This window comes from Sceloporus occidentalis, unplaced genomic scaffold, assembly GCF_023333645.1.
Source record: "Sceloporus occidentalis isolate IW3139 unplaced genomic scaffold, rSceOcc1.0.p SCAF_64, whole genome shotgun sequence".
Lineage (NCBI taxonomy): Eukaryota > Metazoa > Chordata > Lepidosauria > Squamata > Phrynosomatidae > Sceloporus > Sceloporus occidentalis.
The window spans coordinates 3,470,401-3,492,233 of NW_028317044.1; the positions used below are offsets into that span (position 1 = coordinate 3,470,401).

The 21,833-nt window shown below is 44.9% G+C and overlaps 2 protein-coding genes across 3 annotated transcripts in view; one reads left to right on the forward strand and one right to left on the reverse strand.

The window, feature by feature from the left end:
• Positions 1-1,783, reverse strand: part of LOC149287133 (myb-binding protein 1A-like protein) — a 55,654-nt gene extending 53,871 nt beyond the window's left edge. Inside the window, exon 1 of the mRNA XM_089493528.1 lies at positions 1,569-1,783. Coding sequence (XP_089349654.1) covers positions 1,569-1,715 — 147 coding nt within the window. The 5' untranslated portion in view covers positions 1,716-1,783. The remainder of the gene's footprint in view (positions 1-1,568) is intronic.
• Positions 1,784-5,989: 4,206 nt separating this feature from the next.
• On the forward strand, positions 5,990-18,289 carry EIF4H (eukaryotic translation initiation factor 4H). Of its 2 annotated transcripts, XM_089493379.1 has the most exons (7): positions 5,990-6,102; positions 9,828-10,012; positions 11,850-11,914; positions 12,017-12,113; positions 14,696-14,761; positions 16,644-16,796; positions 18,123-18,289. In XM_089493379.1, exons 1-7 carry the CDS (start codon positions 6,044-6,046, stop codon positions 18,260-18,262), a joined length of 765 nt encoding a protein of 254 aa, XP_089349505.1. In that variant the 5' UTR covers positions 5,990-6,043; the 3' UTR covers positions 18,263-18,289. The 2 variants fall into 2 exon arrangements, with proteins under 2 accessions (XP_089349505.1, XP_089349506.1); XM_089493380.1 differs by lacking the exon at positions 14,696-14,761.
• The last annotated feature ends 3,544 nt before the right edge of the window (positions 18,290-21,833 follow it).

A 21,833-nucleotide genomic window follows, 5' to 3' on the forward strand; every position in this document is an offset into this window, starting at 1 on the left:
TCACCAGAGTCCCAATATTGGGAGAAAGGCGGGATGTAAGGAAATAAAATAATATACGCTCATCCCTCCGTTTTTACAGCTTTGATATTTGCAGGTTTGATTATTCACAGATTTGATTAATATCTTCTCTCTAGGAATATCTAGGTCCTTCAGTGCAACTCTATGGTCAACTTTAACCAAATGTTGCACTGAAAGACCTAGAGTTTCCTAGAGAGAACATTCTAATAGGCCTTTGTCGCTCCTCCAATGCAACTCTATGGTCAATGTCTGTCAGACGTTGACCATAGAGTTGCACTGGAGGACCTAGATATTCCTAGAGAGGTGTCTTCTCAGCTAAAAACAGGGTGGTTTTGTTATTTGCATTTTTTCCATATTCATGAGGGTCCTGTGCCCCTAAACCTAACGAATATGGAGGGACAAATGTACTTACAATCATTATTACTCTATAATTGTATTGTACAGTAGGTATAATAATATAAATTATAATACTTAAAATTGTTATTATATAATATCATTATATAATAAGTAAAATAACATAAATGATAACTATGATTATTATATAACACAATAAAATAATAATATAAATGATAATAAATTTTAATTAAAGTTATTATTTAAAACAACAGAAAGAAAAAACATACAGCCATAAAACATAAATGATAATAATGATATTATATAATAAATAAATTAGTAGAAACAATAATTACTTTAACCATTTTATATATTTATATATATATACACACACAATAAATACATATAGCATAATAACATAAATTATAATTTTTATAATTATTATGTATTTATATTATATAATACATTTAATAACAATGTACAGGATAATAATTACAATTGTTATAACTATTATAAAAATATTATATAATAAATATAGTAATAATGAAAACAATAATATAATGATATAAATTATAATTACTTATAGTTATAATTATTAACATTGTATAATATAATTATATAATAAATATAATAATCATACAAATGATAATAATGATAACTATTACTTAATGTAATAATATAATAATATAAATGATAATAATTATAACAATTATATTATACTGTAAATAAGTTAATATAAATGATAATAACTATAACCTATATATATATATATATAATTCATAATAAATACATGTAATAAATATAAAAACATAAATTATAATTATTATGTATTTATATTATATAATAAATTTAATAATAATGCACAGGATAATAATTATAATCGTTATGACTATTATAAAAATATTATATAATAAATATAATAGTAAGGAACATAATAATGACAATAATACTATTAATAGCAGGAGTAGCATTAGCACATATTTCAGTCAAAAGGAGGAGAACTGTGCTTTTAGAGAGAGGCCAGGAAAGCTGAGGTCCAAATTACAATCCCCTTTGAGACTGCTTGAACTGGCTCAGTGCTAGGGAATCCTGGGAACTGTAGTTTATTATGGCAGCAGATCCCTCTCTGAAGAGGAGGCTCACTGCCTGGCAGAACTCCACTTCCCAGAATTCCCTAGCACTGAGGCAGGGCGGTGTGGCAGAGAGAAACGCCCCACCTTCTTCTGGTTCTCCCTCAAGTACCCCAGGAGCCCCTCGGTGGCCTCCAGGCGGGTCTCCTGCTCAGGCCTGGCCAGGTCCCAGAAGAAATCCAGGAACTGGCGGCTCTGGCCCAGGAGCCTCGCCGAAGAAGGAGGGCCCTCCATGGCAGACTACGCGCCGCAGACCTTCCTGCTGCCTCTGGGGAAGAAGGCAGCACACGTGCGGAGGCCTCCCTGGCCCTCCCGGGAGTACTTCCGGGTTCAGAACATGGATTCCTTCCGGTGGGCGCCTCTGAGGAGGCCTCGGCTGCTCTCTGGTCGGCCATACAGAAGCAAGGGACGCTCTAGGAATCCCCCAGTAATCTCTCTTTGGTCTCCAATACAGCAAGGGACGCTCTAGGAAACCCCCGTCAACTCTCTGGTCTGCAAGAGAAGCAAGGGACGCTCTAGGAATCCCGCAACCATCTCTCTCTGGTCTGCAATACAGAAGCAAGGGACGCTCTAGGAAGCCCCCAGCAATCTCTCTTTGGTCTCCAATAGAGAAGCTAGGTACGCTCTAGGAAGCCCCTCAGTCATCTCTAGTCTGCGACACAGACGCAAGGGACGCTCTAGGAAACACCCCCCCCCGTCGTCTCTCTCTGCTCTGTGATGCAGAAAGGACGCTCTAGGAAGCCCTCGTCGTCTCTCTTTGGTCTGCGACACAGAAGCAAGGGACGCTCTAGGAACCCCCAGTTCCTACATCAGAGAAAGAGAGATGATTGGGGATTCCTAGAGCGGCCCTCCCTACATCCCCAGCTAAAGGAGGGCTTTGTTTCTGTACTGAAACACTCCCAGAATCTTCCAGTCAAGAGAGGGTTTTGTTTCTGTACTAACACTCCCAGAATCCCCCAGCCAATGAGACGGGGAGACTTTGTTTTTTGTATTGCTACTCCCAGAATCCCCCATCTAGTAAGAGGGCATTGTTTCTGCACTGCAATTCACAGAATCCCCCAGCCATGGGGCGATCCTTGCTTATGTACTGCAGTTCCCAGAATCCCCCATCTAGTAGGAAGTCTTTGTTCTCTACTGGCTCCCAGAATCCCCCAGCCAAGGGAAGGTCTTTTGTTTAAGTACTGCGACTCCCAGAATCCCCCAGCCAAGAGGGAGGTCTTTGTGTCTGTATCGCCACTCCCAGAATCCCCCCTCTAGGAGGAAGTCCTTTGTTTCTGGACTGTGATTCACAGAATCCCATAGCCAGGAGAAGGTCTTTGTTTCTGTACTGTGGCTCCCAGAATCCCCCAACCATGGGGAGGTCTTTGTTCCATAGAATCGTAGAGTTGGAAGAGACCCCCAAGAGGGCCATGCAGTCCAACCCCATTCTGCCATGCAGGAACTCTCAATCAAAGCATCCCCATTGACAGATGGCCAATATCCAGCCTCTGTTTAAAGACCTCCAAGGAAGGTTCGAACCCTGGTCCCCAGAGTTGTTGTCCAACAACACTCAAACCAACATGCCTTATTTTACATCCGCTTGAGCTTTAAGTTCACGTTCTCCCTCCTCCTCTCTTATTAGGCAGAAGAACGAGGCAGCCGCCTCAGGCAACAGGTTTTGGAAGATCACAGCAAATCATTACCAGTTTCATTTCTTCTCATTGCACTGTCACTTAAGAGGAGAAGAGGCGCTTGAGAGACTTTCCTGCCTCAGGGACCAAAGCAAAACCATCTGTCTGGGAGTTTGGCAGACCATGTTTGCATTGCTTTCTAATGTTCTTGCCTCTGGCAGCAAAATATGTGGCTGCCAACCCTGTGTTTTTTGGCATATGCGCAGAGGTACATACGTATACAATGGTCCCTTCACATTCAATGGGATTTAGGGATCAAGGACCCCGGTGAATGTGGGAAAACCCTACATTAAAAAGCACTATTCTTTTTAACCAAAGAGAATACCCCTCTAGGCATTTCCAGGTCCTCCGTTGCAACTCTGTGGTCAAAATCTGCTGGGAATTGATCATAGAATCATTCTAGAGGACAGACAAATGCCTAGAGGAGGCTTCTCCCTAGGAATCTCTAAGTCCTCCAGTGCAACTCTATGGTCAATTTCCAGCAGAGTTGCTCTGGAGCAGTTAGCGATTCCTAGAGAGAACATATTAATCAAAACCACAAATAATCAAATCCACAAAAGTCATAGCCGCAAATGTGGAGGGACGACTCTAATCACCTTTCCCTGAACTACTAATGTGTATCTACACTACACTTGTCCCTCCATATTTGCTAGGGTTATGGGCACAGGACCCCCGTGAATATGGAAAGACCGCAAATAACAAAAACACCATGTTTTTACCTGAGAGGACTCCTCTCTAGGACTCTCTAGGTCCTCCAGTGCAACTCTGAGGTCAACATCCGACAGACACTGACCATAGGACTGCGTTGGAGGAGCTACAAAGGCCTAGTAGAGTATTCTCTCTAGGGATCTTTAGGTCTTTCAGTGCTACCTTTTAGTTAAAGTTGACCATAGAGTTGCACTGGAGGACCTAGATATTCCTAGAGATAACATGTTAAATCAAAGCCATGAATAATCAAAGCTGCAGATATGGAGGGATGAGTGTACAAACATATATCAGTTTACACTACATCTACTTGCCATTGTTCCTTCCTATAGAATCCTATGGTTTACAATTTAGCAGGTCTACACAGTTTAAAGTAAGACACAGAAGAGAAATAGGTAAAGGTTTTCCATACCTGGGATCAAACACTGACCAGAATAGAGACCGCGATCAAGAAATCAGAAGAAGGCTAGGAATGAGAAGGTCAGCCATGAAAGAACTAGACAAGATCCTAAAGGGTCAAGACATACAACTGAGCACTAAAGCTAGAATCATCCAAGCCATTGTATCCCCAGTTCCTATTTATTTTAAACATGTAATGAATTTAAACTGTAATTTGACGATTGTATTTTAGTTAGGAGATGAGGGATGGAATCTTAGGCCTGTTCCAGACTGCCAAAATAAAGCTGCTTCGGGTCTCTTTGGAGCTATGCTGTTTAAATGATGCATGGGTGATCAGAGGCTGTTGTACTTTGGTCACATCATGAGGAAGCAAGAAAAGAAAATCACGCTAGGAAAGGTGGAGGGAAGCAGAAAGAGAGGAAGGCCATAAGCTTAACAGATGGACTCTATTAAGGAGGCCACAGGTATGAATATACAAGACTTAAGGAGACCAATGGAGGACTGTTGAGAAACTGGAGCCATGTGTCCAAAGGAGGAGGACCAAAATGGTGAAGGGTCTGGAAACCATGTCCTATGAGGAATGACTCAGGGAGCTGGGGATGTTTAGCCTGAAGAAGAGAAGATTAAGAGGTGATACGATAGCCCTGTTTAAATACTTGAAGGGATGTCATATTGAGGAGGGAGCAAGCTTGTTTTCTGCTGCCCCAGAGACTAATAAATGGAGATAGGGTGAGATTGTTTTCTGCTGCTCCAGAGAATAGGACATGGAACAATGGATTCAAGGTATAGGAAAGGAGATTCCACCTAAACGTTAGGAAGAATGTCCTGACAGCAAGAGCTGCTTAACAGTGGAAGACATTCCATCAGAGGTTTTGTTGGTTGTCTCCTCCTTTGGAGGCCTTTAAACAGAGGCTGGATATCCATCTGTCAGGGATGCTTTGATTGTGAGTTCCTGCATGGCAGAATGGGGTTGGACTGGATGGCTTTTGGGGGGGGGTCTCTTCCAATTCTGGGATGCTATTCAAAAACATAGCCATGTTAGTCTGTAGAATCAGTGTGCAGAGAGATCTTGCGGCGCCTTTGAGACTTGATGAAAGAAAGACGTTGGCAGCAGGAGCTTTTGTACTTAAACCGTGCACCAAATACATCTGAGGAAGTAGAGGGAAGTCTAGGGAAGCTCCTGCTGCCAATGTCTTCCTTTCAGTGAGTCTCAAAGGTGCTACAAGATCTATCTCTATGGTTCCCTGTATTCCTGCATGGCAGAAGGGAGTGATGGTCTGGATGGCCCTTGAATCTCCCTCCCAACTCTGGGATTCCTTGTATTCCTGCATGGCAGAAGCAGGGGGGGGTTTGTTGGCTTGGATTCCTATGCCTCTTTAGGAGAGGATAACCCTGTTAGTTGTGAGGACTCAATTGGGGGAGGCCAGGGCTATTAATATATTACTATTATTATTATTATTAAACAATATAGGGTCTTCACAGCCTTCAGGATAGGAATGGAGGGTTTTTTTTGTGGGGGGTGCCTGAGGAGAAGCAGCCTCCTCCAGCCTCCCTCCTTGAAAGGGGTTGGTCTGGCTTTTGTTTTTAGTCAGGCGCGCCTCGGGGCAGCCCCGGCGCGTGGTTAGCGCGCATGCGCGGAGTCCGCTTGGCGTCAGGCAGCGCGTCGGGCAGCCCTGCGCGCTTGGCCCGCTATATAAAGGGCGCGGGGTCCTGCGGCGCTGGCTGGCTCTCGGGGAGGCGGCGGAGGCAGAAGCAGCAGCAAGCGCAAGAGCAGCAGCAGTAGCAGCAATGGCCGACTTCGACGCTTATGACGACCGGGCCTACAGCAGCTTCGGAGGCGGCCGCGGGTGAGCAGCAGCAGCAGCAGCAGCAGGAGGCGGGATTGTGATGCCGAAAGCCGGGGTGCTAAGCAGGGCCGGGCCTGGATGGCCCCCGGATGGGAGACCGAGCGCCAACGGCGAGGCCGAAAGGAGCCACGCCAACAGAACCAGGATCGGTTTAGCCTCTGCTGCTAAGCAGGGCTGGGCCTGGATGCTGCTTGGATGGGAGACCGCGAGTTGAGATCAGGGGCTGTGTTTGAGAGGCTGGCGATGGTAAAAGGGCCCCTTGCCTAAAGAAAGCCCTGCCAAGAGAGCTGTAAGGGGGCAGGATCGGTTTGGCCTTGGTGCTAAGCAGGGCTGGGCCTGGACGGTGCTTGGATGGGAGACCGCGCATTCCTATCAGGGGCTGAGGGCTATATTTGAGAGGCAAGAAGAAGAAGAAGAAGGATCCTAAAGGAGCCTAGTCAAGAAAAGCAGAAGGGATCAGCTTGATCCTGGGAGCTAAGCAGGGCTAGGCCTGGATGGTGCTTGGGTGGGAGACCAAATACTGACAGAGCAGTAGTCCTCCAACTGTCCTCTTTATTTTGGACTCCAGCTCCCAGAAGCCCCAGCCGCCTGGGATTCTGGGAGCTGGGGTCCAAGATCTCTCCAAGGGCAGTTTGGGGACCATTGCCTAAGCAAGGACCCATAAAGTGCCAGGATCAGGTTGCCTTTGGGAGCTAAGCAGGGCCAGGCCTGGTTAGGAACTTGGATGAGAGACCATACATTAATATCAGAGGCTGAGGGATGTGCTTTGGAAGAGGAAGGGATCCCTTGCCTAAGGAACCCCTGCGAGGAAAGCCCTACTCTAGGCATGCCTTTCTCAATACCTGAACTGCCTCTGAGGATTCCCTCCTTAAGAGTAAAGGCCGAGGAGCCAACAGGAATAAACCACATGGGTCCATATCCATCAAAGAAGAGTGGTTGAAAAGGGAAAGAGGGGTGTGTCAATGAACCAGGTTTGTGGATGATGGGTTTGAGATTCCTCCTGAATGGGGTGAGGATGGCGACGTTATGGGAGGTGGATAGAGCAGTATTCAAAGGCGGCTGTGACTCAGGGCTGGTGCAGACAGCCCCAAATAAAGCTGGTTTGGGTCACTTTGGAGGTATGCTCTTTCAATGATGCATGCGTCCTAAGAGGCCAGAAGCCGCACCAAAGGACTGGAGCATGGCTTTGGCGTGGCTCCCGGCCTCTTGGGACACATGCATCATTGGAACAGCATACCTCCAAAGTGACCCAAACCAGCTTTATTTGGGGCTGTCTGTACCAACCCTGAGTCATGGCTGTGAATTGATCTCCTAAGTAGAGCCATCCCTCCACATTTGTGGTTTTGGCTTTTGCCGATTTGATTGTTTGTGGCTTTGATCAATACGTTCTCTCTAGGAATCTCTAGCTCCTCCGGCGCAACTCTGCCAGAAGTTGACCATAGAGTTGTGCTGGGGGACTTACAAGTTCCTATAGAAAACCCTTCTCTAGGCATTTGTAGGTCCTCCAGCATGACTCTATGGTCAACCTCTGGCAGATGTTGACTATAGAGTTTCACTGGAAGACCTAGAGATTCCTAGAGAGGTTAAAAAAAGATTAGTGGTTCTTTTATGTGTGGTTTTTGATAATTCACAGGGGTCCTTCACCCCGAACCCCAGCAAATGTGGAAGGACCACTCCTCTATTTTCAAAGCATGCAGTAGATGCAATGTGATGACAGCTGCTGCCATGTAAGCCTATGGAGGGGAGAGGGGAAATCAACTTAGATTTGGTGCATCTTGATAAGGGAAGGTGCCCTTTCTGCCTTGGCTGAGGCATCTCAATAAGCAATGAGGCATCTCAATGAGGGAGGCCCAAGTCTATGGAAACTCATATGCCTCCAACTTCGGTCTTTCATTTAGTCTCAAAGGTGCTGCAAGATCCTTTTGCATGAGAGGTTCATAATAGACGCCTGACAATAACTAATAATCCATACGGGGGTTTGTAACACCTCCATAACAATAATTAATAATATAAGGATTCATAATCGCCCCTAATGATAGTTAATAACCAATAAGGAGGTTCAGAATAGCCTTGGCCCTGGCAATGTGTCTGAGCATCTGCAGCGCCACTACAGGAGGAATAAGCTGGGAGAGGTCACTTTAGCAGTGAGTAATATGTGGGGATATATTAGTCTGAGTGAAGCAAATCGAACGGAGGCTTATTATTAGGCCTAATTCTGAAGTGTATTTTCTTCCTCGCAGACAGATTGAAGAGTTGTTGTCAGTGGGAATGTTGGGAAACGGTTGGCAAAGAGGGAGGGATGGTAATTTGAATTAAAAGCAGCTTTGATCCACGGCTGGAGGAAGATGCCCCTTTTTGCAAAGCAGAATCAGATGTCATAGGCCTGTTCCAGACTGCCAAAATAAAGCTGCTTTGGGTCTCTTTGGAGGCATGCTGTTTAAGTGATGCATGCATCCTAAGAATCCGGAAGCTGCACCAAAGCGGCCTTCCAGTGCTTAGGAACGGAGTGTGGCTTTGGCGCAACGACCTCCGGAGTCTTAGGACCCAGGCATCATTTAAACAGCATACCTCCAAAGAAACCCAAAGCAGCTTTATTTTGGCAGTCTGGAACAGGCCAAAGTAAGGTTTAGGATTCCAATGAAACGGGAAATGAAGAAGTGTGGTTGCTTAGTAAAATAATGTATTACCAGCAGCTGTAAATTGAAATATCTGGATGGCTTTGCATTGTATCACTGATGTGTACATCACTTCTTTAAATCTTAACGTTTATATTGGGTGGTTTTATTATTATTTTGAGTTGGCTGTGGGGTGTTTTTATGTCACCGGCTAAACTTTGTAGCAACTGACATAGTAAATTAGATTAAGAGATTAGAAAACTGGGCCAAAACTTACAAAATAAAACAGATAAATGTAAGGAAGAAAAAAAATGAAAGGCACAGATTTGGATGGCTTCGCAAGATGACATGTGAAAGGGATCTAGGAGTCAATAGACCACAAGTTGAACATGAGTCAACAGTGCAACGCAGCAGCTAAAAAGGCCAAGGCAATTTTAGGCTGCATCTATAGAAGTATAGTGTCTAGATCAAGGGAGGTAATAGTGCCACTCTATTCTGCTTTGGTCAGGCCCCACCTGGAATATTGTGTCAGTTTTGGGCACCACGATTCAAAAAGGACATTGAGAAACTGGAGCGTGTCCAAAGGAGGGTGAATAAAATGGTGAAGGGTCTGGAAACCATAAAGACCTATGAGGAGAGAGTTGGAAGTTGGATACGTTTAACCTGGAGAAGAGAATGTTTGGAGATGATGTTTAAGTATGTGAAGGGTGTCATTTTGAGGGTGGAGTAAGCTTGTTTTCTGCTGCTCCAGAGAATAGGACCTGGAGCAATGGATGCAAGCTACAGGAAAAGAGATTGCACCTAGTTTTAGAAAGAATGTCCTTATGGTAAGAGCTGTTTGACAGTGGAAGATGCTGCCTAAGAGAGAAGTGGAATCTCCTTCTTTGGAGGTCTTTAAAGGGAGGATCCTAGCGTTGGAAGAGACCACAAGGGCCATCCTGTCCTGCCATGCAGGAACTCTGTTTGGGGGTGGTTTAGTCCTGCATTGCAAGATGGGGTTGGATAGGACACTCCTTGTGGCCTCTTCCAACCCTCTATGATTGTTCTGGGGACTATGGATTGCAAAGCAACCTCTGAGAACACGGAGGCTAACCCTGCTCTTGCCCACAGGTCTCGTGGCGGTTCTGGCCTCGGCGCACGTAAACAGAAAGAGCTTCCAACTGAGCCCCCCTTCACAGCATATGTTGGCAACCTTCCCTTCAACACGGTCCAAGGAGACATTGATGCCATCTTTAAGGATCTCAGCGTAAGGAGTGTCCGGTTAGTCAGAGACAAAGAAACAGATAAATTTAAAGGTGGGTGTTTCTGTGTGTCCTCTTCATGCTGGGTTTTGTTCTGTTACTATAGGTCTGGGATAAGAAAGTGTAGCTTGCGGGCTGCATGTGAACCTGACCCCTTTTTACACTTCAAGAAGCTCCAAACTCTCATTTAAAAAAAATAGACTCCTTAACCCCCACCAAAAATAGCCCAAAATCCAGTAAATAAAGAATAGCAGACTTCCAGATACTTTTCGGCTGAAGATAACAATAGTGCATTGTGCCACCAGGTCAAGAATTGGCTCAGTTGTCTAGCCTGGGTGCAGAGTGATGCCAGCTTTTAAAGCGGAATATTATGGTATCTAAGAACACAAAACAGGATATTTCTTTCTTTTTGTATCCTGGCTTTCATCTGGGACAAGAACCATGGAAGGGCTACTGAGAAGCAAGAGAGAGATCAACCTGTTTGGGGATGTCCCCAGGGTTTTCAGATGTTAGAGCAGTGGTTCCCAACCTTTCTAATGCCGTGACCCTTTAATACAATTCCTCATGTTGTGGCGACCCCCAACCATACAATTATTTTCATTGCTACATGCAAATATGTGTTTTCCAATGGTCTTAGGCGACCCCTGTGAAAGGGTCATTGGACCCCCAAAGGGGTCCCAACCCACAGGTTGGGAACCACTGTGTTAGAGTAATGTTGAGGGGAATCTCCCCAGAGACCCCATCAAGGAGTGAGCATGCTCAGTGGCCATAGAATGTGAGGTGTGGATGGAATGGAATATTCTGGAAGGAGATGTGTTTGGCTGGCACCCTAAGAACACACATACTATAATGCAAAGTTTTGTTGTATTTAACCATGGGTTACCATATTTTTGAGCCAGTGTGGTGTAATGGCTTGAGCGTTGGAGTATGACTGTGGAGAGGAAGGTTCTTAGCGACACAATCCGGTAACTCCTGCAAGAAGTCAAAAGACCCCTTTCTTCTTACATGGAGCCAGCTGAGGCAGAGCAAGAGATCAAGCATCAGAGCCGTTTTACAGAACACATGTGTGGCAATATGGTCCACCCCTGCATAAGTTTACTTCCTAAAACAACTCATGGGGATGGACGGAAATGTATGCTGGCACGAGGCGCTGACCCCTGAAAAGCATGCCCAAGGCGGTTAACAAAATATCCAAAACCAAAAGCAATTTTACGAATCAAAGAGCAACAAAAATTGTCTAAAAGGAACTGTTAAAAACAATTCAAAAAGTGCCGAATGGTGCTTTTTAAAAAATTCAAACTACTGTAAAGTAGTGAAACCAAATCTCAAGCCTTACGGAAAACAAATTGACCACACAAAATCCTTGAGTGGGCAGGTCTTAAGTAGAGCTTAACCATATAGTGCAGTGATCCCCACACTCTTGTCCTCCAGGTGTTTTGGACTTCAGCTCCCAGAAGCCTGGGTCATATTGGTTAATGGTCTGGGATTCTGGGAGCTGAAGGCCAAAACATCCTGAAGGCCAAAGTTTGGGAATCACTGATATAGTAGTAGCAGGACTAGGAGGTTCTCCATGGGATTTGAGGAGAATTGAATGGAGTCAGCTTCCATTGGAAAAGGCCTTCTCTGGTAGCCGCTCAGCTAATGTCTGTACCCAAAAGAGGAAGGGATTTTGATCCCAACTGTTGGGGAGGCTTGTATGAGAAGAGATCTGCATATGTATTAGTCTTCCCAATTCTCATATTTCCTTGCAAAGTTGAGAACTTGAGTGGCAGTACCCAAACACCTGTTTGTGTCTGATGTTAGAAGAGTTTAGTTTACAGCTTTCCAAGAGCCAAGATGTGAAACCTTATTTTTTAGTCAATATGTCTTCCTTTCTTTTCTCGTACTGCAGGATTTTGTTATGTAGAATTTGATGAAGTTGAATCACTTAAAGAAGCCCTGACCTATGATGGAGCAGTAAGTACTCTACATGTGGAATATAAAATGTGCAGTGTGTTTGTAATTCTCTCTGGCATCTACCTGGCAAGCAGTCAGCTATCTTTCCTTCCTACCCAACAGCTTTTGGGGGACCGGTCGCTCCGAGTGGACATAGCCGAGGGCCGGAAACAAGATAAAGGCGGCTTCGGTTTCAGGAAAGGTGGCCCAGACGACAGAGGTGATGTTTTAAATGGTTGCTCTTCTTTACAACTTTAAAGTGTAGTGGGTGTATTAGTGCCACCTGGATCAGTGTGTGTGTAACATGAAATGGCACCCAACATACAGTCAGTCTTCAAGCTTTGTTGAATGACATACATTCCTGCGACAGTAATGTAAAAGATAATGCGATACGCATGCACAAAGCCTGGCTTATGGAAGGGGTGAAGTAGTTTGATATCCTTGAGGCCTTGAAGGGTAGGAGCACTGCAACGAAGTGAAACATGATGGTAGAGTAAGGAGCTGTTAATCCCAGAATAACCTACAAAGAAGTTCCAAGGACTGCTACTCCAAAACCCTGCAGTCACAGAGGAATCTGGGACTAGAACCTGAACCAAGTGGGGATATGAGGGCCATCAACACATTTTGGATGTGAAGAAAGTTTTCCTGTACAGAAAGGGAGAATCATAGAGTTGGAAGGGACCCCAAGGGCCATCCAGTCCAACCCCATTCTGCCATGCAGGAACTCTCAGTCAAAGCATCCCCAAATTTCTACTAAATATCAGGAAGATCTTTCTGAGAGTATAAAACACACTGCCTTGGGGGAGGACAGACTTTCTCCTTTATTGGCAGGTGTTCAGTAGTGTGGATAAATCACTGAAGGATCCTGTAGTAATGATTTTTCTGCCTCACCAAGTGGTTGAAGTAGGTTACCTTGGTGGTCCCTTCGGCTGCTTCAACTAAAATGTATTTCCTTTCCAGTCCATGAAAGCACACCTCTGTATCTTGACTAGCATGGATCTGCCAGCATCTCCCTGTACATTAAAGAAACTGGAGAGGATTTCTCCTCTCTGCTTCCTTGGCTTGTAAGGAAGACAGAGGGATGCAAGCCCTTTGCATGTCCAAGAACCTCAAGTTTCACATTTAACATGGATGTCAAGGCTTTCTGTAACACTTTCAGCACTTGAAGAATGGTAGACTAGGAAAAGTGTAAAATGAGCTGCCAGTTTGTGTATATGAACAATGTGATAGACAAATGCAATATTACATGAAATGTTTCAATGTAGAGCAGAGGTGAGTAACTATGGTCCTCCCACTGTTGTTGCATTGCAACTCCCATTAGCCTTAGCCAACATAGCCAATGTTGAAGGATTATGAGAGTTGCATTCCCATAGCATCCATAGGAGCAGAGTTGTCTTTCCCTGGGATAAAGCTATGCTAGTTGCTCTAAATAATATATATTAAGCAAGAAGTTAAATCTACATAGGATGACACGATAAGCGTGGTGTATCTTCAAGCTCTGTTTCTAAAATAGAAATTGGCAGGTAAGCCATTAACTCCTCAAAGAGACAAACTTCTGGTGACTCCGCTGAGCAGTCCTGGCTATTTTAATAAAGGTAAATTCTAACCATGCAGCTCTCCTCTGTTCTAGAAAGCTATGGACTTGCGTAGCTAGGTTTGGAAGAACTTGGAGTTGTGATTTCTCTGGGCCACGATTCTGCCAGACAGAGGAACGCAGAGTAGAAAGCTACAACAAGGCAATATTCTGAAATGGAGATGGGCAGATGCCAAGCTAGTGGGACCTGTTTGACATGCTTTACTTCAAGCACCAAGGTCTACCAACTAAATCTAGACATAAAATGGTGGTTCAGGAAGCAAAGTCTAAAGTCGTACTATATAATGACCCCATGATCTGTGCAAAGGAATGAACGTACATCTGCATATGTGTTACCCTACAGCAGCACTTCTAACAACACATTTGGTCCGAAGCAACAACTCCTGTTTTAAAGCTGAGAAACACATTAGTAAAAGGCCAGCAGTGGCAATCCCACCCTAATTTTTCCTCTCAGAATCCCTTTGGGAATCTATTGTAAACCATACAGAGATCTATTCTTCCTGTCCCTTTTCTATGTTTGAGTCTGCTGCTTCGTAGTACAAAGGCAGCAAAGTGAGTTTAAAAGGTTTCTTCCACTGTTCTTCTGTTGAAGGTTAATTGATGGCATAAATATATTATATTCCATAGATCATGGCACCATAGTTGATACAGTTGTTGAACCAAAAGGAAATAATGTTCATGTGGTGTAACCCACGCCAGGATTTTTGGGTTGCTAATACTCTCCCTCGTGCCTTGAGTATCTGTTTCAGTCACAAGATTTGATGTTTTGAATAACAGAGCAGGATTCAAAAACAGCTTCGTGGATTGTGCGGCATAAAAAGGCACTACTTAAAAAGTGGGTCTAGTTTTATGTCACCGTAAGTGGCTTCAGCACAGTTCGGTTCAGGAAAACGAGGCCTTTAAAGGGTTGCGGTTCCTGAAGATGCTGGCACTTCACAGGTCTCTCACCAGCATTCCTGCTCAGGCCTAGATGAGTCCTACTCCTTGAGACCTATACATGCCTCCCAGCTACCAACTTTCCCAGGCCTTCGCATGCCTTTCTCCGATCCTGCCGCATTCTCCTACAGAGTACAGTTGCCTGGTGTTAGAAAACATGTGGATTGCGCCAGGCTGAGAGAGCCCTGCAATGTCCACCATTGGAAGTGGAACCTTTTAGACCTTCCCGCCTTCCCCATTGACCCTTGCTTGCAATGTGGCTTTCTTTTTAGGCATGGGCGGAGGTCCGCGGGAACCACGAGGAGGTGGATGGGATTCCAGAGATGACTTCAATTCTGGTAGCGGTATTTCTACTTTTTCCTATTACTGAGATTTTTCACAATCTCTTCCTTTTTTTAATTATTATTATTATTATTTTTTACATCCTTCCGATGTGCGTCTGGCGCAGGCGGTGGTAAGGCAGTCTTAAGTTTCCCAATAAGGTGGCATTCCAAAACGTTGTTCAGACAACTTGTATTTTTGGAGAGCGTGGCAAAGGACACGTGTATATGTTGTTCTGTTTCCTTGGGATGGTTTCAGTGGCAAAGCCATCATTGACAGGGGTAGAAAAATGTTGAAGCCTTTGAAGATGGAGGTATAAGTACGTTTATTTAACAGATGTAAGTATGCTTCCTTAAATCGTCTTCAGAACAACCTGACGTCATCTGGATTGTAAAATTCTGTGTTGCTCTGGCTTTCCATCAGTAGGATTGTGTATCCATCTGTCTCTTTCCTTTTAGAACGTCCAGTAATTCAGACTCTCAAAATAAAGCTCAGGCTCACTGGGTGAGACACCAGTAAGGATAGATCAGAGAAGCCCTGACACACTCCCAAGTTTACTGATTTCCTCATCAACCTTGCAATCTGTTGGATATGATGGAAGTCTGCATCTTAGGTTTGTTAACGCTTGGAGTGTAGGGCTACCTCATTTCTGAGCATGCTGCATAAACCCAGCAGACGTGCCTTGAGGGTTGTAGTCTTGCATGTCACCTTCCGCTTGCTATTGTTTATTACTACCTAGCAGTGATCAATGTCATGTTTTTGTCCATTCCAGGCTACGCATATCCCTGTGAGGGATACTGTTCCTACTTTTACAGGTGCTGACCTGGGGGGATAAGCAAAGTCCTTACCAGATTCATAGTATTGGCTGTCCTTGAATCTAGATACTGACCTAATTGTTGTGCTGCTCTCTTAAAGAGCCATGAAGATGCTGAAGGTGTCGCCATGTGGGCAAACTTGCACTCCAAAGCTTGGTTCTTCCCTCTCCTGTCCTCCATGAACCCAAACTGTTCATTTTCAAACCTCTCTTTTGACAGTCGTTTCTCAAACTGAAAAGCCTGGAAGCATTGACTCTATAGACATCATTCAAGAAATAAAAATTGGGATTTCTAGCATCCTTGTGCAGGCGACTTTGGTGGATGTGGACAGTTCGCCAATCCTAGTTATAAAAGAGGTTTGTCCACGTAGTAGTCCTAAAATGTTCATTCGGTAAAATGAAGAACAGCATCAAGGACTCTCTGCTTTGCCTATTAAAAGTCTTGCTACAATGAAGTCAAGCTTGAAATTCCTCAGAAAGGAAGGTTTCTGATAAATTCACAATTTCAGAGAGTTAACAGTCTTGTATCTACTAAGTGGGAGCCTGTTCGCTTTCCACATTGTCCTCATTTTCATGTCTACATTCTGTGGTGTGTGTTTTTTAATACTATCTCCTATGAGGAACTCCAGGGCATTTCTAATAAATCAGTTAAGACAATGATACAGCCACCAAGGAGGGGGACATTTTAACCCACATTTGCAACACAGCCAAGAGGAATGCTGAAGCAACAGAGTCAAATCGTGCAGTTCCACCCAAGTGCTCTTGAAAAGCTACCTCTTCGCTTTACAACAAAAAGTGAGCAGGGCCACGTAATACTAGTAGCTTTGTATTTCTCGCAGAGAGAAGTATGGAATGGTAGATTTCTTCTTTTCTACTTGTCTCTTAGTTCAGTCTGACCAATGCCTGCAGTTCTCTGGCCCATTGCTTTTGACGAAACACTTGCGTCTTGGTAACTTAAGTGCCTGGATGATCCTGAAAGTACCTCTCTGTTAGACCCTTGCACAGGTTGCTTCAGTGAGCAAGATTTTCCCCATTTTCAGACATAGCAAAACGGCTGACGCTGGTTTCTGTGTTCCTCTTGGCAGGCGGCTTCAGAGATGACGACTTTTTGGGAGGACGAGGCAGAACGCGTCCTGGGGATCGGCGAGGTGGCGGCCCACCCATGGGGGGAACTGGTCGCTTCAGAGATGGCCCTCCGCTGCGTGGATCTTCCATGGATTTTAGAGAGCCAACAGAAGGTGGGCAGACGGTATTCTTTTTCTTCCCTGTGTTGCTTCCAAACTGGGTTGCTGCTAACAATCTGTTTTGCAGCTGACACCTGTTAGATCCTGTTAATAGAGCATGAAATCCCCATGCAATTGTTTTTGTGGGCCTTTCGGACTATGTGGCCATGTTCTAGAAGAGCTTATTCCTGACGTTTCGCTGGCATCTTCAGAGAAAGATGCAATTGTTTGGCAAAAGCCCAAATATGTATCACTTGCCCCGGTTCATATGTAGCTTCTGTTCCAGGTCTGATGCTTGTATTCTGTTTGTACTGGTCAGACCTTCCCCGCCACCAGTCACAAAAAGTGTGGACTTCTGAACATTTCCAGTCTGGGGGGAAATGCAACTCCATCTTCATTTTGAACATCAAAAAACCCCAAACTTTTTTGGCAGTGTGTAGCATATGTGCTTTCAAGTCCCCTGTTGACTTATGGTGACTCATTCTCAGAAGTGGTTTTGCCAGTTTTTCAGGCAGGTTAGGACTCCTGAAAGCTGCAGCAGTGCGCAAGGGCCCTTGCAAACTCCCAAAGTATACTTTTATATGTGGGAAACCGTATGTCCAAAGGAAAGCATACTATGGCCTGTTACAGACTGCCAAAATAAAGCTGCTTTGGGTCTCTTTGGAGGTATGCTGTTTAAATGATGCATGCGCCCTAAGAATTCAGAAGCTGCACCAAAGCTGCCCTCCAGTGCTTAGGAATGGAGTGTGGCTTTGGCGCGACCTCCGGACTCTTAGGACCCATGCATCATTTAAATAGCACACCTCCAAAGAGACCCAAAGCAGCTTTATTTTGGCAGTCTGGAACAGGCCTATGTTTTGTATAGATGTCATAACAAGGTGTTGGCCATCTTCAGTTTTTATTAGGAATCTTCTTTTTTAAATTGCTGCTAAAGGGGTGCATTTAGTTGATTTAAACAGTTTACAGGTGTACTTCACTTAATGAAGTAGATGTCTTCTTATTAAGCAGAAAATTGGCCTGGTACCACTTGATATGGATGCAAGCTACAGGATAAGAAATTCCACCTTAACATTAGGAGGAACGTCCTGACAGTAAGGGCTGTTCAACAGTGGAAGACATTCCCTCAGAGTGTAGTGGAGTCGCTTTCCTTAAAGGTCTTTAAACCGAGGCTGGATGGCCATCTGTCAGGGATGCTTTGATTGAGAGTTCCTTTCATGGCAGAATGGGGTTGGACTGGATGGCCCTTGGGGTCTCTTCCAATGTATTTTGGGGAGGGGGTGTTTTCATGGACTCAGGGTTGTGGGGACCCCTGCTCAAGGACAAACGTTTCTTTTCTTCCAGAGGAAAGAGCCCAGCGGCCCAGACTTCAGCTGAAGCCCCGGACAGTTGCTACTCCCCTCAACCAAGTAGCCAACCCCAACTCTGCGATCTTTGGCGGAGCCAAGCCAAGAGAGGAAGTAGTAAAAGGAGAGCAAGAATGAGCCTGAGGGGGGCAAGAGTGTGTGTGGGGGGGGGGACGGGATGGGAGAGCGGGAGGGGGCTGGGTGGGGGCGGGAGAAAACGCAAGACAGCCCAGCGTGTCTCAATGTGCTCAGAACATTAACCCTGCGGCCACCATTCCTACCATCTTGACACTTGTCCTCCTCGAAACAGAAATGAAAAAGAAAACCCTTTAAAAAACATACCAGAGCTTGTGAATGCATGTCAGCTGTTAACAAGTGGTTTTTAGTACGTTCTTGGCTTTGCTGTATCTATTGCCTGCATTGTCTTAAGTTTCTCCCCTTTTCTCACCCGTGTCCCCCCTTAAAGCCCAGCACATGGCTTGTGGCCAGTGAAGCGCTGCCCTACTCCATGAATGTGGGCTTCTCTCAGCGGAGGTGCAGCTTCCACCTTCCTCCTCCTCCTCCTCTCTGGCTTTTTCCACTTCCCGGACAAATGGGTTAGGCCCCAGTTCTCCTCCCGATTATCCCCTCCTCCTTCCCACAAAGTTTCGGTGCCCTCTGCATGCTTGCCACGTGCGACAGCCCTCGACTCAGAAGAGTCCCACCAAAGTGGAAGACCTCTTGAGTCATAGAACACCGTCCCTGTACGAATCGCCTATGCAACACAAGAGTTAAATGAGAGTACGCCCTTTTGCCACTAAGGCTCTTCAGAATATTTATAAATATATATCACTATTTCCCTGCCTCCCCCCTGGCAGCTTTAAGAGTTAAAACAGCCACAAGAGCAAGGCGAAGCTACCCTGACATGAGCCTTTTGCAGATCCTTGTCTGGACCTGAGGCGTTACGTCGGCAACTTACCTGATGCGGCCCCTCTGCCTTCTTGTTGTGGCCTACGCACTTGTCGCTGGCGCTCACAGGTCGGTGATGTCCAACCTTGTGCCTGACGTAGCCCCCGGGAACGTCTCCTACATGTCCTTATATATTTTTTACCTGTCCGCTAGCGACGTTTAACCTACACTTTGTTTAAATTAATGAATTTTTAGTTTGGTTTGTTGGAGTGGGGCTTCCTTTGGGATGGAACGGGGTCCTAACTCCAGCATTTGGTTCTGTCCCGACTGACTTTGCTTTGGCAGGGAGCCTTTACAGTGGAAATGAGGGGGTTATTCCGGAGGGGGTTTTTGGCACAAGAGGCCTGGTTAACTGCCAGAGGTCTGTTAGCTTCGACTCTTTACACTTGACGAATTGTTGGAAAAAAGTAACTTGGGTAGAAAGTAATGCTGAACAGTTCTGCAGATTTGAGGGGCAGAATGTTGCCTGTTTGCCTATCCAGGCTTTAGCTTTCATGCAGCGTTGGACCTCAGTGCTAGGATATCTAGTTTTCCCCTTTATTGGTATAGAGTGTAACGAAAAATAGCAGGCGCATGTTTCTTTCTCACCCCGTAAATAAAACACATCCGCTGTGTGCAAATGTATCCTGATTTGAAGAAGGAATTGGCAAAAATCCGAGGGTGATATTAATTTGTATGACCCAAAACGGAAAGAACAACACCAGTCTGAACAAATGTCAGCTTCTCTTTTCTCTCCCCCGCCCCGTCCTTTTTGTCTTTATGTCTGTTTCTCCGAACAAGAACCATTTGTCTAACGCTACTTTTCTTTGCGACATGCACTGTGTGTCTGTGTGGTTGTGTTCCAAACGAAATCCATCGAAAGAACCTCACTTCTGTTTTTAGAAAAAAGAAAGTGCGGAAGAACCGAGATTTTAAGAGCAGAAACAAAAACCCCAAGGCTTCCCATGCAAGACTCACTTATAGTCGTTTGATTTTTAAATGTGTAAAGAGAAATTTCCGAACACTTAACACATTCTGCTTCGTGACAAAAGTAAATTTATGGATATGGTATTTTGTGAATGATCTTTTAAATAAAGAAAACATTAAATAATATTGAAGGCTGGCATGTGTTGAAATCTCTTTGCAGTCCAGGATCAGATGTGTTTTAAGGCAGGTTGTCTTTTTAGAACGTGGACATTTTCAAATAGCCTGTTTTAGTATTAAAGGCCCAGAGGCTCCTAAAAATTAGCCAGTTTAGTTTGGCATAAGAGGTCATGCGCTACAGCTTATCAGTTCATATCTTTGGGTCTGAAAATGGAAACTACTTCTCTCCAACCTTAAAATAATTCAGTAGCCTGTCTTGTGGTCAAGGGCTGCCAAGGTCCATCTTAAGCACCTCCAAGATCTAAAATGGAGTTCTGGAATTGTTCGGTTAGAAGGGACTCCTGGAAAGGGTCTTCTGGAACCTTAAAAGATGGCCATGTTGTAGGTTGGAGGACACTTACTCGAAGTGTTAACTTTGACTTAATAGTGGAGGGGAAGATAGGAATGTTCATACAATTAAATGTATAGCATAGGGACATACCTGACAACAGGTTTTTCATATGTGGCATTCGACGTGTGCACCAGGGATAGGCAACTGTTGGAGACTAAGGGCCACACTGCTTGGAAGGCCATGTTTTGACCATTTTTTGTCAACACACAGTATAATTGAAGCATCAATAGCCAGACTGCCTTCTTGAGGATAGGCTGCAATGGTAGAAGGTGAAGAAGAGATTGCCCATGCGCCCAACAAAACCAATTGACCCAAAGCCCAGTTGCTCAAGGTGCTGTAGGGCCAAGCTATTTGTGACAAGTACAACTCGCCCCTCCACATTTGTGGCTTTGACTCTTGCGGATTTGATTATTCATGGATTTTATTAACACTGTATGTTCTCTCCAGGAATATCTACGTCTTGCAGTGCAACTCAATGGGCAACTTTAACCAAAAGTGGCACCGAAGGACCTAGTGATTCCTACAGAGAACACTTCGCTGGGCATCTGTAGCTCCTCCAGCGCAATTCTATGGTCAGTTTCTGGCAGACGTTGACTACAGAGTTGCACAGAAGGACCTAGAGATTCTTAGAGAGGTGTTCTCACATAGTGTTTTTGTTATTTGCGTTTTTCCACATTCATGGGGGTCCTGTGCCCCTGACCCCAGCGAATGTAGAAGGACAAGTGTATTCTGGCTTTGCAGAGCCAGGTAGGCATTACCAAGACAGATGAGCAATGGCTTAATTCAGAACTTGGGAAAGTCATCCTTTTGGGACTGCTCTTTCCAAACTCCTTACCCATACTGGCTGGGGGATTCTGGGAGCTGAGATCCAATAAGGAGAGGATTTATGCAAGGTGGGGGGTCTGGAGGCTATGGCCTATGAAGAACAACTTCGGGAGCTGGGGATGTTTAGCCTGGCGAAGAGAAGGTGAAGAGGTGATATGATAGCTGTGTTTAAATAGTTGAAAGGATGTCATATTTAGGAGGGAGCAAGCTTGTTTTCTGCTGCTCCAGAGAACAGGACCCAAAACAATGGATGCAAGCTCCAGGAAAAGAGATTCCAGCTCAACATTAGGAGGAACTTCCTGAGAGTAAGGGCTGTTCGACAGTGGAACAAACTCCTTCCTTGGAGTGTAGTGGAGTCTCCTTCCTTGGAGGTCTTTAAACAGAAGCTGGATGGCCATCTGTCGGGTATGCTTTGATTGAGAGTTCCTGCATGGCAGAATGGGGTTGGACTGGATGGCCCTT

Coding starts and splice junctions, on each gene's coding strand:
- EIF4H (XM_089493379.1), top strand. CDS start 6,044: ATGGCCGACTTCGACGCTTATGACGACCGGGCCTACAGCAGCTTCGGA. Junction 11,915..12,016: donor CCCTGACCTATGATGGAGCA/GTAAGTACTCTA, acceptor CCTACCCAACAG/CTTTTGGGGGACCGGTCGCT. Junction 12,114..14,695: donor AGGTGGCCCAGACGACAGAG/GTGATGTTTTAA, acceptor CTTTCTTTTTAG/GCATGGGCGGAGGTCCGCGG.